Raw genomic sequence first — 15,943 nt, 5'->3', positions numbered from 1 at the left:
TACTTTTAGTTTGGCAGTGTCACCTTCTTACTTCAGTTATAAGTTTTTAGTTAGACATGCGCATCATATTTTAACCAGTCAGCCATCTCTGGAGGAGCACAGCATGAGGTGAGACTGTATACCACCCAGAGCATGTGCAGATGTCCTGCAGTAACAAACTGCACTGTGTGTGCAGCTGATATGTGTTTTTGGTTTGCCTCTTGGTGTGTGAGTGCCCTGCTGCGACAGTGGCAGCTGACAAGACAGGTTTACACATACACACAAGCGTTCCCAGGGGATCCAGATAAGATGTGTTGTGAGGCATGGGGGACATCCATTACAAAACCTCCCATGGTCCAAAACCCCTAGAGCTAACTGCTGGTACTCACACACTGAGAGACAAACTACCTTGAATACTCACGTGCACGCACACACGCACGCACACACGCACACAAACACACACACATACACACACGCACACACACACACACATGATCTGCGGACATAAAATTCTAAAACTATATTTACACAGATAACTCTAATGGGAATAGTTGTACGTATTCTCTTATTATCTTTAAAAAATTGTGACATGCACAATTCATTGACGGAATTACAACCGGATGTTGCTTACAAATTTTGGTGACAGAAAAGACAGACAATCTATGACAGTGCTGAAATGAGTCTGTCATGTTCGTGGTAGGGGGGCACTATTTGGCAGCACATGATGAAAAATCTTTGATCGTTTGCTTCAGTGCTTTGACAGTGCGAGTGGCTGCGGCTACAACAGAGCTGAACGATGTTTTTGTGTATGTGTGCGCAGACTTATGCAAATTACAGTAGCTTAATTTGCTTGTGCACGTTGCAGATGTGAGAGACAAAGATTAAGAGATCCTTGTACAAACTTGCTGTGTGCATGTGTGTGTGTGTGTGTATGCCTGCTTTAATGAAGCCACACACGCCAGCATGATCCCCATCAGTCTGCTGTCTCCTAATTGGGCCTACACTGAGCGACTAGCAGACCTCCAGCATTCATCTCTAAGAATTCACTGTGAGCTGGGGTGCTGTGCAGGGCAGCCAGAGATACTGACAGAGGGGGAAAAAAAAGGGGGGGAGGGAAGAGAAGGAATAAAAGAATCCTAAGGAACACCTGCCTACTAGTTTGACCTCTACACAATTTCAGGCAAGTGTGGGCACTGGTTGTGTGGGAAGGTGATCACAGAGACTGACTGAAAAGAAGAGACGACTGACAGCAGGCGGAGAAGTTGGAGCGTCATCTGCCTACTTCCCGCTCACACCTGCACGCTCTCAAACGTGAGCAGATGAACACACTCATCAAACATCATCTAGTAGACAACCACGTAGAGACACCCAGCATGCCGCACAGCGTCTTCCTCGCTACCGCTTGAAGAGAGAATAAATCAGTGATTATCATATATCCCCAGGTGTTAAGCAACATTCCTGATGTACTTTACCGACAGAGAGATGGAGGCAGTTTCAGGAGAGCTGGGAGGAAATATAGCGGTGAGAGTGGTATCATGTTAGCTTAGTGAGCAGAGCAGTATCTAGCAACAGTGTGAGGTGGATCTGGCTCATGACACTTGCTGTGTGTTGTCCTGTGTTCCCTGTAAATCCCCACCTCACGCTGTCTACCAAAATAGCTCAAAATAATCTGAAAATGGAGAAATCACACAGCGCTGAAGAAGAATCCGCGTCAATTATACGCAATATCACTATCATCATGGCGTGCGCGTCTAAATCATCAATATAAGGAACAATTGCTGCTTCTCAGCAGAAAAAAGGCCAATTAAACCACAAACAATTTACCTCTCATTTTCTCGTCTCCTGAGCACCGGGCCTGTTGAAGATGATGGACGGGAGCAATTTCTATAACACGGCAACCATGCAAATCACTTTCACTGTCTCTCCCTCAGCTGTTTTCCCCCACGGTACTCTAGATTGCAGCCTCCCATCCTAATTGTTCCCAAACATCTCACGCCAGCAGCGTCAGTTAATTGGGAACGAGAGAAGTTGATCTCCCGTGATAGAAAGCCTTGCATAAATGAGTATTCCCAAAATGACTATCCGCATTAAATCGGCAAGCGTAAAATATATTCTTTGGTCCAACCAAATTCCGCAGAGCTGAAGGGCCTTGGTAAGTACACTGCTCAAAAAAATTAAAGGAACATTTTGAAAACATCAGATCTCAATGGGCAAAAAAATCATGCTGGACATCTATACTGATATGGACTGCTTAATGTGTTACGAATGAAAGGATGCTACATCGTTTGGTGGAAATGAAAACTGTCAACCTCATCCCCATACCTAATGACAGTCAGGGTGCTGTTGCCTAGCCTGTAGAGGTCTGTGCGTCCCTCCATGGATACACCTCCCTAGACCAACACTGATCCATCAACGATGTTACAGGCAGCATAATTTACTCCAGGGCTTCTCCAGACCCTTTCATGTCTGTCACATCTCATCTATGAAAAGCACAGGGCACCAGTGGTGGACCTGCCAGTGCTGCTATTCTATGGCTCTGGTATTTTGCAGCTCTGGCAGTGGTCATCCTGCTCCTTCTTGCACAAGGAGCAGATGTCGGTTCTGCTGATGGGTGAAGGATCTTCTACGGCCCTGTCCAGCTCTCCTAGAGGAGCTGCCTGTCTCCTGGAATCTCCTCCAAGCTTTTGAGACTGTGCTGGGAGACACAACAATCCTTCTGGCAATGGCACGTATTGATGTGCCATCCTGGAGGACTTGGACTACCTGTGCAACCTCTGTAGGGTCCAGGTATCACCACACTCTATCAGTAGTGACACTGACCCTAGCTGAACGCAAAACTAGTGAGAAAAAAGGAGGGGAAAAGGTCAGCTGTAAAACCATTCCAGTTTTGGGGGTTGTCTCATTGCTGCCCGTCTAGTGTACTTGTTGTTAAATTCATTAACACCAAAGTAGCTGAAACTAATACTTAACTGACCAGATCAACATCCCAGAAGTTTGACTTGTTAACTTGTTGTTCATTGTTTAAATCAATGGTTCCCAACGTGGAGGACAGGACCCTTCAAAGGGGTCACAAAATAAACTGTAAGGGTCAAACAATGACATTTTTTCAGAATCCATTCAGACAAGATGGATTTTATTTTATTCCCTCCTGTGAAAAACTGTCTACAAAACTCCCAAAAAGCAACAGTGAGAGATACTTTGGACCACCAGCCTCAAGCAGAGACCAGGAGCGGGCCACATAAACTCCCTTCCTTCTCACATCACATCCCCAGATGATGATGACACTTGAAGTTTTACATTTTCTGATGCTCCCTCTGGAGCTGCAGATGTAGTAGCAGTACCTAACACAACTTCCAACATAGTTGACCTGATGTGTAAAATTGGTGTTGTTTGTTAATGAGAAACTATCTACCATACTTTTTCTGACTTCTCATGCTGCAGGCTACTAGTAGAATTTTAATTATGTGTTGCATAATTTCCATAATAACTGTCAAACCCTTTCAGTTTCAACACAGTCTCCTTATAACCACTGTTTCTTTTTTTAGAGAGGTGCAGGATAAAGGCAGGCAGGGGTTTGTATGAGAGTAAACTGTTGCCTCGATCATATAAATGAGTCATTCTGTATTTAATATTTGATATCTGTATTCTTAGACCATCCTTAACAAGCAATAAAGAACAAATTATTATTTATAAAGAGGGTATGGAGAAAATAAAAGGGCTTTCTGAAGTCACTGAGATTGTTTTTTTAAAATTAAACTTCTTTTTACCACCTGAATGTTCATTTCCTGTTTTTATGTTAGCATTTCTGTGAACATGCATTACCATGGCTGTACACAATGTGCTGGAAAGAGACAGTGGCAGGCAGCTACCGCTATCGTGGTGAGCATTAGTCATCCTTGTCTGTGGTATATGATTCAAGAAATGTTCCACTTACTAAATGGATGAAATATGGAACAATTTTGGTTTTTGACGGCAAAATAGCGAGCTGACAAATCCTATAGGAAACACACGAGGCACAGAAAAACTGCTGTTACGTATGGCTGACGAACCTTCTTCAAATGAAGACCTCTCAATGGAGACATAGCTCAGTGAAGACCTTGGTATTCACTTTAAAAACAGTGTAGGGACTGTATTAGTGTACTGCACATAAATCTTAAGTTTTAATTCATTTGTACATGCACTATTTCCCATGTTAATACAGTTTACTGACTTATTTTATACAATCCCATCATGCCCTTCAATTCCTGGACCTACTTTCTAAAACTACCAACATTCCTCAGCCATTGCGGTACCACGATAGTTTAAAGAAGGTTAATATTTCCATCTGTGGTAATTTATATCTGCTGGCATGGCTGTTTCTTGAGATTTGCTGCAGCAGCAAGACCCAGCACAGAGCAGAGCAACATAACTGACGACATATACGACAGTGAGTAGGTCAGACACAATATGAACAGGAAGACCTGGGGTGGAGATGGGTTGCAAAGCGGCCTGCAGATGAATTTTATTTTGATCATTTATATCTCATACCAGGGAATATTGTTTTATTATGCACTGAAAATAGTTTCTAGTGCATTACTTCAATCAAAATGTCAGTAAATTCTACTTGCATTTAAGCTTTAAATGCCAAAGTTTTAAACCTTTCCCCTTTTTTTCATTTAAAACACTAAAATAAAGAATACTACTGAATATTATGTGGAAACGTAGCTGGAGCTGAGCTTACTTGAAATCAAATAATTCAGCGACAGAGAGCGAGAGAATCGAGTCAAAGAAAGTGAAATGCGTCTGTTGTGTTGGTATGTCCCCACGGAGCCACCATTAATTAACCGCGAGATTGGTTGTCTCCACGTCCCGCCCCCATCTCTCATTCTGCTGATCCTGAGATGTCAAGGCATTCGCCCCTTCTCACCTCAGAAACAGGTAAAATGGACCGAACACAGATGTGTGAGAACACAGCAGATAAAAAGAAAAACATCTTAGTTTTCACAGCTACTCAAACTGCTGCGCACATGTTCTAGTCCAGCTGCCTATAGCTTTCTTTCAGGACTGCAGTACATCACTAATGATAGCTCAAATCCCTCAACTCCCCTATACTACCCAGAGGGGTGGAGAAATCTGCCAAACTGGTACAGGTCCTCTCCTTACCTCTCACACTATGGTATTTGACAACCAACTAGGGAACTGTAAAATTAAAGGCCTTGGCAAATGAAATTCTGTGACATGGCAGCATGAATCAAAGCAGACCCTACACTGGGAGCTTGTGGAAGACGAATGAACAAGGTGTGCTCTCAGAAGGAATACAAAAATAAAGTGAAAAGTTAGGGAGGGCAAAAAAAAAAAAAAAAGACAAATATTATAATGTTAACAACCAAAAGTGCGTCATCTGGAATCTAACCGCTGCACCGTGGGTATTGACTAAAGAGGTATCGGTTCATCATTTCACCTTGAAAAGGGGAGTGCTTTGTATAGGAGCTCTTTCAAAACACACACTTTATTGACTTCCTTTGATATTAATAGCCTGTGACACAAAATGCCATTTTCCCAGCGATGCCACGTTTCTTCTTATCTGATGTGACCTTGTTGATGGTGCCAGACACGGCACTGTAATGTATCTCAGCTTGGGCATCGTTGCAGATTACTGATGCCACGGAGCCAGAATGAATATGAACCGCGTTGCCTTTGTTCCAGACCTTCAAACAGATGAAGGCTTGGCTTTTTGACTCTGTCAGCTATGTCAGTCCAAATCACAGGGTATTTAGTGGATGTCAAGCAGCCCTCGCAATGGCCTCTTCCACACGGCACTGATACAGACATACAAGTGACAGCGGCGATGTGAAGGGCCATCATCACTGCAAGGCAGGCTATCTGTTCTTGAGGTGAAGAGGCTGATAACAGTGGTCCCTGTCTGTCATACAACAAGCAACCCCAACACTGTCTCACCCCTAAGGGAGACTTACTGCTTTAATATGGACAATGAATGGTTCAATTTGTCCAGTGTGTGTCAACACACCACTCTGTGTGATTACTTTCTTGGCACAGCGGTGACAGTCATTGGCTTGGTCTCGGGACGTATTGGAGAGAGGCCGCCATCAGGCTGGAACAGGAGTGAGTGACAGACAGAGAGAGAGAAAGAGATGGAAGAAAAGACAGACATGTAGAGAAAGGGAGCAGTGGCGAGGCTGGCTTTGCACACCTCAATGAACACCAGCACTTCAATCCTCCATAGAATGAGAAATACAGTATCCTGACCTTGACTGATCAAGCAGAGAAAAAGGCAGCACGGCTACAATCCACCCATGCAAAGTCACAAAAAAGACACAAAAACAGTGAAGAGTGGGAAAGGGACAAGAGCACTTGCTTTTTGACATTTCCCTTTGTAACATTTTTATCTCTGGTCATATAGCAAATGTTTAACTCACAGACACCTGCACTCCACATGGATGAAAACTGATATCTAAGGCAAGTCCAAGTCTCCTACCAGGAAATATATAATAAATGCATCTCTGGAGAATATTTATTTCTGGCACTAGTTTGACATTGTGGGAAATACAATAGGCTTTCTTACTTTTTTGCTGACAATTAAATGAGAAAATCAGCACCACCCTCATGTCTGTAGAGGCCACTCTAAAGACTGTTAGCACATTTACGTACACTAGAACCAGCTTATTTGGTTAGGCAATCAACTCTGCTACCAGAACCTTTAAAGCTTTAAAGCTAATTGCTATATGATTATTGCATGTATCGCATTAGCCTTCTGCCCCCGTCACTCTTTCTGCTAGATGGGATACTTTAACAAAATGTAAAATATTCTAGATTCAAATCAGGTTTCCAGAGAGAACTGTGTAACCACGAGTTTATTCAGTGCATATTCATTCTTGGACGTCAAACAGTGCTGCTCTGTCAGATGCTGCTGGCACTGCGGAGTCCTTTCAGGGATTGGACACAGCAATACTGGATGCTAGCAAAGAAGAGTGCCCTTTTTAACAGGGATGCAATCCACATTTGGATATTGGAGGGCCAGGACTGGAGTCAATCTCAAGGTTGAAAGCTAAGACGGGGTGGTTCACGTCCCATTACTCATTTGTCGTTTTTAAGAAAAATTGTTTATATTGTTTTTGCTCTCATTTGGTAGTTACATTTAAGCACCATAAACTACTTGGTTAGGTTTAGTAAAAGATCATATTTTGGGTTCAAATACTCTCCTTCAAAACATTACTGGTACAAAATGATGGGTTCTTTGCGAGCGTCCTTGACCATTGCCATAACCGCTGCACATCATCTTGTGCAACACCAGCTGCTTTGACAAAACAACACCGCTGAAGCCACGGAATTGGGCATGACTGGATTTAAACACAAAAGAATGTGCATTGTAACTCTTAAACACTAGAATGCCAACAGGTACCAAACTATTCTGCTGGAAACTGACGTACAACTTAAGTAAATCACACAATGACTCACCACATACACACCCACAACCATAAATACCTCAGCCTTACCTGAATAGTGGGTGGTGAACGCTGTTTGCGGGTGGTTGTGGTAGACAGAGTGGTGGTAGTCTCTATAAAGGTGGTGGACATCTCCGGTGGTACCGAGGTGGTGGTGCGCGCCGCGCCCCGGCTGGTGGGGACATCGCCCACCAGGCGCACGCTGCCGTTCACCTTGATGTTAACGTGGCCCTCGGCGGCCATGTTGAGGACTTTGAGGCCATTGTAATAGAGGCCGGAGAGCTGACCCTGGTAGGGCCGCTTCCGGTCATTCCCACCGATTGAGATAGTGGCCTGGGTGTTGAAGATTGTCAACTGCCGGCCTGGCGCAGGAGGGAGGGAAGAGGGTTGATAAGCTTAAGAGATGGAAGGTGGAGGGATAATCTGATGTAACAATAAGATCAAGCTGTCATAAAGGTGTAAATTTTACTTCATGCCAAAAAAAAAAAAAAAAAAAAAAAAGTTTGATGATATGTCTTCTGTGCCTGATTAACTGAAATTGCAGATGGTTTTCAAACTGTAATGATGATGCAACCTGGTGTTGCACTGAAAAAGGTATATAAGTATTCAACTGCTCTACTTTTTTCTTTTTAATTAATTCTGAAATACAGCAGGAGATTTCAAACTTTGCTACTAAAGCTGAGAACAAATATAGTATCCACAGGTTCTGTTATTCTGTGGACAAATCAGTGGACTTGGGAAGCAATAGGATTAATAACTACCGCATGTGTAGGGGGATATTATACTGAAAGTATGAGCAATCCCCAATTGCTACAATTCATGTGATTTTCATTAGGAGAAGCCCAAATATCATTATCAAAACACATTGCTCATGCATTCATTATGAGAAAAAAAAACGCACACCAAACCTTCACAATACAGGAATCATAATTAAAAATCTCCATTGTATAATTTACAGACACATAACACCACAAGCTTGTTACATTTGTTTGTTATGTAATACATAATACATTAGGTATGAAATGGCAGGGGCAGGATGTTCATATCACAGAAAATGAAATAGCACGTGTGGAGTCATGCATGCAGCAGTAATGGGATTTTTTTTTTCCAAACCTGCCTGTTTTAGCAGTTGTTAAAGGGACTTTATAATGAAGTTATGCTGATGTTTATGTGCAATGAATTTTAAAAGCAGTTTATAATGGTATTATGATGTGTTAAGCACCAGAAAAAACAAGGGGGAGCAGACTTTTTTTCTTTTTTTTTCCCCTCTTTTCCTTTTGAAAATCCCCACAAATGTTAAATACAAACAAGGTGCTGGTTTGATAATCTAAGTGATTGAAAAGCACAGCTCTATCAGGGCACAGTGCACCTTGGCAGGCGCGCTGTGACGCTTTGCCGTCAAAAAAGGCTCCAATTAGCTCTCCATCACCAAACAAGTGCTAATTTTATTGTGCTTGATGTCTATAACTACAATCAGATAAATTACAGCAGGGAGAGGCACCTGCTGTTTGGAAAGTTTTCAGGGGGATATGCCCACTGATTAATTTGTTCTCAAACATTGCAGAGGATTTGAGCCAAGGGAGTTAATTCTCCTCTCAAAACAATCGGCCGACTGTTGCAGCATAGATAATGCCTTCTCCTAGTCAATTCTGCACAGAAGATTAGTAGCACTTGATAGTTTTCACATCTTGCTGTTGTACTTCCCAGTCCCTTTAACTAGACACCATGGTTCAACAAAATTTCAAAAGATGACAATGACCAAAAAAAGGGGATAAGAAAAAAAAAAAAAAAAAAAAAAGGCATCATAAAAATCGAATCAAAAGGAAAGGACAGAAAGCTGAAAAAACAAACAAAACAAAAACAAAGAGAGAAAAATAAAAACGCTCTGGTTTACTTGTTTTTTAAAGGGTTTAAGGGATGGTTATTCATTCTCAGAGGTTGAAAGGGAACAAGCCGATGAAATGACAGAAAATAAAAAAACATTCTAGAAGTTCGATAAACATTTACCTTTCTCCTGAAGCCAATCTTCTACTGGCCGGGTATATTTGAACGGGATTTTCTTATTTGCCATTTGATAGCGCTCAATGTCGCTGTTGCCTTTAAAGTTTGAAAGTTTAACAAACAGCTTCAAACAGTTGGCAACAGCAACAGACATCACACATTTATACAGTGGTTTAGAAAGAGTTTTATCTTTGTTTAGAAATATTTATAAAAGCTTTATGATTGTTTGTTTTTTTTTTTTTTTTCCCCAAGTAATGTTACTTTAGTTGAAATTTTTAAATATTTATACAGCACACTCCACACACAGCAACAATGAGAAAAGTAAACTGTAGAAGAAAAAAAAAAACCTGCAAGAATAACTGAAAACACAGGAAATACATCACAGTCTACATCATATTACATAATAGAGACAAAAGGAAGGATATTAAGTGGTTGAAAAGGCAGAAATGCATAAACTGCCTTTCTCTGAAGCAAAATTGGAGGTAATTTATGTGCAGTAATTCTCCCACTGGACACCACCTGCTTTTACATTTCAAGGGCCAAGGAATGATTTGGTGTAGTAGCTACTTGGAGGAAACGAGTGATGTGCAGCAGCTTTTGAGGGAAAGGAGGCAATGTCAGAGGAGGAAGTGGTAATTTGAGGCACAGCAGACCTGTTGGGGGGGGCAGTCCCACAGTGACACAGATTTGAAGAGGACAATGCATACAAATGAGATCATTTTGCCTTTTGCGTGGAAACCCCCCCCCCCCCCCCCCCCCCCCCAAAAAAAAACAGTGATACAAAAGCTACAGCAACCCCCTCTTCTGGGATCGTGGCTAACCTAGGTACATAATCGCAGTATCATAATAATGGTCTCTCTTACACGGGGAATTTTTGTGTGTTTCTGCCATGATTTCCCAATTTCCTTTGTGAATGTGCCAGGATGCAACATTTTGTCTGACAATCGCGGCGCCGTTCCCTCTGAACGGTGCTGCGAATCTGTCGACACCGAGAATTGAGACGTACCACTCTGTCTTCGAACACTCTGAGGTATGACAGAAGAGTGTGAAGCCTGTAAAGAATTATGAATGACGGCGTGATGTCACTCAACACTCAGGAGGAAAGGCATTTGGAGGGAAAAAGGCATTGGCACCGAATCATTTACAGTATAATAAAACTGAAAGGGCAAAGCTTCATCTGACAGTGAGTCGAGTTGGACTGCTGTAATTCTCTCAGGTGACTGAGCTATTGAATGTGGCTAACTTTATGCACACTCATTCTGACAGCCACCCGAGTCGTGTTTCATTTTCTTTCTTGGTTTAGTAATATGCTACATTTGGTGTCAATCTGCACTGCTCTGACCTGCTGACTAAATTTACATAACATTACACTGAAGTGTGAACACACCATAATTACATAAAACCATAAGCTCGTCTCAGTTTCTCTTCCTTCTCTCTGTCCTCTCTTTCCTTCCTACCTTTCACGGAAAAACCAGCCAAGTGCTGAGTTCACAGCCAGCTGGGAAGGAGTGTAGATATGGCTGCGAGGGAGCTCAAGGAGCTAAAGGACTGTTTCTGCAGTGTGCCAGCAGGTTAATCAGCTACTAGCAGGACTCCCTCCCCATTCCTTTGATCTCAAGCAGGTTTCAGGTGGCAGCCAAATACACTCTCCTCTGGACAAGGGCCACAGAGGGAGGCAAGATGGTCGTATTTGAAATCAGAGGACAGTCGGAAAGGTTTGGAATTTGATCCAGTGAGCTGGGAGACGAGATGGGAAGCGCAGGGGAGGGAGGATAAGTGCCGTCAACAAATAATCTCTCTGCATTCTTCCCACTTTTTCTTTTGCTTAAAGTCGGTCTCACGTTATTTAGTTCTTTAAAACTGAAATCATGAAACTGAGAGAAGAAGAAGATTTGCGCTTGCTGTGCATTGCTAATGGCGTGGTCTCAGGTATAGCTCTTACATTGTTCTAGGTGATTAATGAGGTGACAGTCCCCACCGTAATGAATACACCACCAGCTAATTGTGCAACTAATGAGAAAATTCTCTCTAGTTTGTCAATTTGATATTCAATTTCTAGAGGTGACTTCAGAATGGATGACCTTGCCAATAAAAGCACGACTGTTTATTAAAAAAATCCCTCTACTGTAGTTTTTGTTGCTACAGAAACCCCTTTCAGTTCTTTTTCCAAAACAGAGTGGACAGATATTTCCTCAGCAATTTTTTCTTCATTATTCTGGGAGAGAGACGAATGAGAAATTTGACATTATTATGTGTTTGATGTTATGTCACAGCCAGTCTTATTTTCCGGCAACCTAGATACTTCTCTACCCGTAATGATGATAATTATAATAATACTCTGACTCTATTACATGTTAATTCTGCATATTTAATTTCAGCAGTTCAATTTTATTTATATAGTGCAACTTCACAACAGCTGCGTCAAAGCACTTTACACTTTACCAGTATGGCAAGAACTTCCTGCCCAGAACAGAGCAGACATCAATATGAACAGGTAAGATGGTCATTAAGACACAGCAGAAAAGGAGGAGCTACTTTGGAGGTGGGTTACAAAGCGGCTTGGAGAGGCAGCTGCTGCAGGCAGGCTGAAACAGTTCCTCAGATGAGATTTACTAAAAAGATGAGCAGACGGTTATGAGCTGCTGTGGACTATCTTTGAGATCAGCTGATTGTCCAGGAATATGGCTGAGCTTGCTTTGGGTTCTGTATTAGCGTCAAGCTTATCCAACCTGGACACATTTATGACTGGAAGAGAGGTAGGACTCTCCTGTTCAAGGGATTCTCATGGGGTCCCATCCATCCATCCATCCATCCATCCATCCATCCATCCATCCATCCATCCATCCATCCTTCTGCTTATCCAATTCAAGGTTGCAGGGGGGCTGGAGCCTATCTTACCTATCATAGGGTGAAAGGTGAAGTACACCCTGGACAGAGTTCCCTAATGTGCTGCAGGGCTTTAAAGGTCAAATCGGATAAAACCACACCCACACAGCCCTTATGGAGCAGGCTAGGTAAAGGGACTAGTTCTTATATAGCACTTTTCTACTCTTACTGAGCACTCAAAGCACTTATACAACACATTTGCATTCACCCATTCATACAAGCAATTCCATCTGTATGCAAGCTAAGTACTTTTACTGTCTACCACTCACACACATTCACACTCCAACGCTTGCGTCGGAGAGCAACTTGGGGTTCGGTATCTTGCCCAAGGATACTTTGGCATGTAGTCCGGAGCAGCCAGGAATCAAACCACCAACCTTCCAAATAGTAGGTGACCTGCTCTGCCTCCTGAGCCACAGCCACCCCAGGTGAATGTTAACTTAGTATAAATAAAATTTACACAAGCTTATTCTAAATCCTTATTGCTTATATAATCATAAATATTGATTATCAGAAAAACTTAAGATCTGGAATGAATTTTTCAGCCATTTTAATCTCTATTCATATATGCAGATGAGATGATAATTGTATTTATCCAGCAGCACACTGCTGACATTATATATATATATATATATATATATATATATATATATATATATATATATATATATATATATATATAAATAAACACACACACACTTACGTGCAGGACATTAACACAGAACCTCCTGTTTATTTAGCTAACATGCTGGATCTGCTTTAGATTTTGCTCCGTGCACATGTTGCTGGTTGTTATTTTAGCCCCACTGCATGCCTTCACCATTTTTTTTCTCCCAGCCAAAACAGTGTCTAGAATTTTTTCCCTTTGGTGGCAGCTATTCAGTCAACACAAACACTGGCACGGCGACAGTCATCTGCTGGTCGGTTGCTTCATTCTCTGCAGTTGGTTGCCAGACTAATCTCACCGGGGTTCCATCACAGGGCCAACGCTGAGAGCGCATCAAAACTGTGAAAATGGCTACCGTGACAGGCTCCTGGCATTCTCTCCATTTGGGGATGATGAGTACATTTGATATAGTGTGGCCCTGTCCAGAAATCATCATTCCACAGCTCAACTCCACAGCTAGCAGTTGCAGCCCCTGGTAATGAATATCTTGCACCACCAACCTTCTTTCCCATCTACACCTGACTTTCATCTCTTTTTTTCTCCTCCTCTCTCTCCCTGGTTATTCGTCCGTGCACTCAAGCTTTCTCTATTCTCTCTTTCTCTTCCGCATACTGTCCATCCAGCGATACTCCGCTTCTTCATCTGCTCCCGCTATTCTCTGTCTCCCAGTCTCAGCAATCAGCTCTCTCTTTGCTCCTCTTGGCTGAATCAGGCCTCTACCGCTGCAGCCACAATTTATCTACTTTTCACTCACTCGCCATTCCGTTTCTCTTCCTCTCTGCCCGTCTATATGTCAGCTCTTTCTCGTTTTTGTCAACTTATTTCTGTCTTCTACTCCATTAAATTCTGTATTCCTTCAGCGGTTGCATTTCTTTTCTATTCACCCACGTCCCTCTTTTTCTCCGGCATGCTTTTCCCTCGATCCTCCTTCCATTCTCTCTCAGGCGTCAGACAAAGCCAGGGAGTAAATTCATCATTTATCAGGTCGCTCTGAAATTTATGGTGTTGAAAAGATGAATTAGACTGGCGGCTTGTACACTCAGCTTACTCTGAGTTGTGAGAGCGACAAAGATTGTGTCTCAGATAGGGCTAATCATGTTTGGCCCCAGGGATGCGTGGGGATTTATCTCGCTCCTGAGGAATTGTTTTGTCTGTATTTCAAGACAAAGATTGGCAGATATTTTGAAGCCGTGCTACTCATTGTGTCTGCTTCAGGTTGTGGGAGTCGTAACATTGTGTGCATCAGTGAATGGATGAAAGTAATCGTGTTTTTTTGAGCGCATGTGTCTCTGAAAATGAACACAAGGCCATTCTGGCTATGACCAGCCCCCTTGTACCCACCACAAATGGACCACACACACACACACACACACACACACACACACACACACACACACACACACACACACACACACACACACACACACACACACACACACACACACACACACGGACATACTTTCCCTGCGGCACAAGCAGAGTAGTTAGGCCAATGGTCATTCATCTGAGACAACGCCTGGAACTCAGCCAGCTCAAGGCAACGTGTGATGCACAATTTCCGCCTGGCTCGGTCTAATAATTCTTTGATTCAAAGATTCCAACTCACGCAAAAAGATCATGTAATCCAAAATCAAAGAGTACAGGGATTCGGAGTGTTATATAAGGAAATTGGAACCCTCTCACTAGACAAAGACAAGTCCCTGCAGTAATGTGGGTTGTCACACAAGTACACAGGACTGCAGGAAAGATACATAGCCACGATGAGCACCGACTCGAAAAGGCGGAGAAACATGGATAAAAAAGGAATTTGAGGACAAAAACAGAATAGAGATCTGAGAGGGCACTGTTAGAGGGGGGAGAATAATTAGAGAAAGGAAGACAAAGCAGTCAGCACACACTTTCAACGCCCACACGCATACACACACACACTCGTAAGCTGCCGGAGCCTCGTGGAAATGCTCCAGTGTGGGATCAGTGCGGGTATATTGTTATATGGAAGAATGGCACTATGAAGCGCAGAAGTCTTTTTCTGTCTTATTTCTTAATACCGATCACACTAAAGTGCAGAATTTTTGTCTTGTAAAGCGGTTTTGTGTAACTCACCCCGGGTACTGATAATAATAAATTCTTGATGTGCACTGGGCACAGTCGGCTTGACATTAAGGTCATCTTTCATACACTGTGCACATGCACTGCCTTCCATATTTTGAGCGGACAATAAAAGTAAAGCAGAAACTAAAGAAAAGTAAAGGACAGTTCCTCTTCATTGCAGCTCGTATGCTACTTTTTTTTTTTAACTTTTGGCTACTGTTTCTGTCAGCTAGCACTGGATACCTCTGTAAGCAATGAGATGGAACAAAGGAGAATTAAGCTGAGAGGAGAGCACAGCAAAACAATCAGAGTATATTCAACACATTATGCAGCTTGCATAATTCATTCAATTATTTAATAAAATGTTCCTCTTCTTTCATCTGTCCGAATTACTACCTCGATTTAATCTGACTGCAAAATGAACACTTGAACCTTTCAGTTTACTGGGAGAAAGAGGACTGTGAGAGCTTGGCAATCTGTCCAGGATGGATCCTGCCTCTCTCCCCATGACAGCAGGGAAAGGCTCCAGCCCCGCTGTGACCCTGAATTGGATAAGTGGTTGAGATTATGGATGGTTGGATGGAGGGATGGGAGAAAGAGCAACTTCAGACACATGTTAGAGACTCCCTGGTTACTTTACTAGGTACACAAATACAGTCTAATATAAACCATTACATCTCGTTATCAAGCATAATTCTGACCCTGAAGTCATATTAAGTGGTGGTTTTGTACTGTTATATTGGAATACACTAACACTCAAAAGTTTGTGGTAATGTATGTCCTTGACTGTGGAAAAAAAAGCAGAATTAAAAAAAATTTAATTAATTAAAAAAAAAAAAGAAAAAAGAAAAAAGTAGTAAATTAAGAAGAAATTAAT

General features: G+C 42.3%; 1 protein-coding gene across 3 annotated transcripts in view; it reads right to left on the bottom strand.

Annotated features, from left to right (window-relative positions):
* The window catches only part of nrxn3b (neurexin 3b), a 310,461-nt gene that overhangs the window by 24,753 nt on the left and 269,765 nt on the right, over positions 1 to 15,943 (bottom strand). For all 3 annotated transcript variants that reach the window (XM_030720979.1, XM_030720980.1, XM_030720981.1), the window contains 2 exons: positions 9,429 to 9,518; positions 7,473 to 7,783 (listed from right to left, as the gene is read on the bottom strand). In XM_030720979.1, the coding sequence (XP_030576839.1) occupies positions 7,473 to 7,783; positions 9,429 to 9,518 (401 nt within the window). The remainder of the gene's footprint in view (positions 1 to 7,472; positions 7,784 to 9,428; positions 9,519 to 15,943) is intronic.

This window comes from Archocentrus centrarchus, chromosome 24, assembly GCF_007364275.1.
Source record: "Archocentrus centrarchus isolate MPI-CPG fArcCen1 chromosome 24, fArcCen1, whole genome shotgun sequence".
NCBI classification, from domain to species: domain Eukaryota; kingdom Metazoa; phylum Chordata; class Actinopteri; order Cichliformes; family Cichlidae; genus Archocentrus; species Archocentrus centrarchus.
The sequence above is the reverse complement of the archived record's forward strand: the minus strand, read 5'-3'. Positions and strand labels throughout refer to the sequence as shown.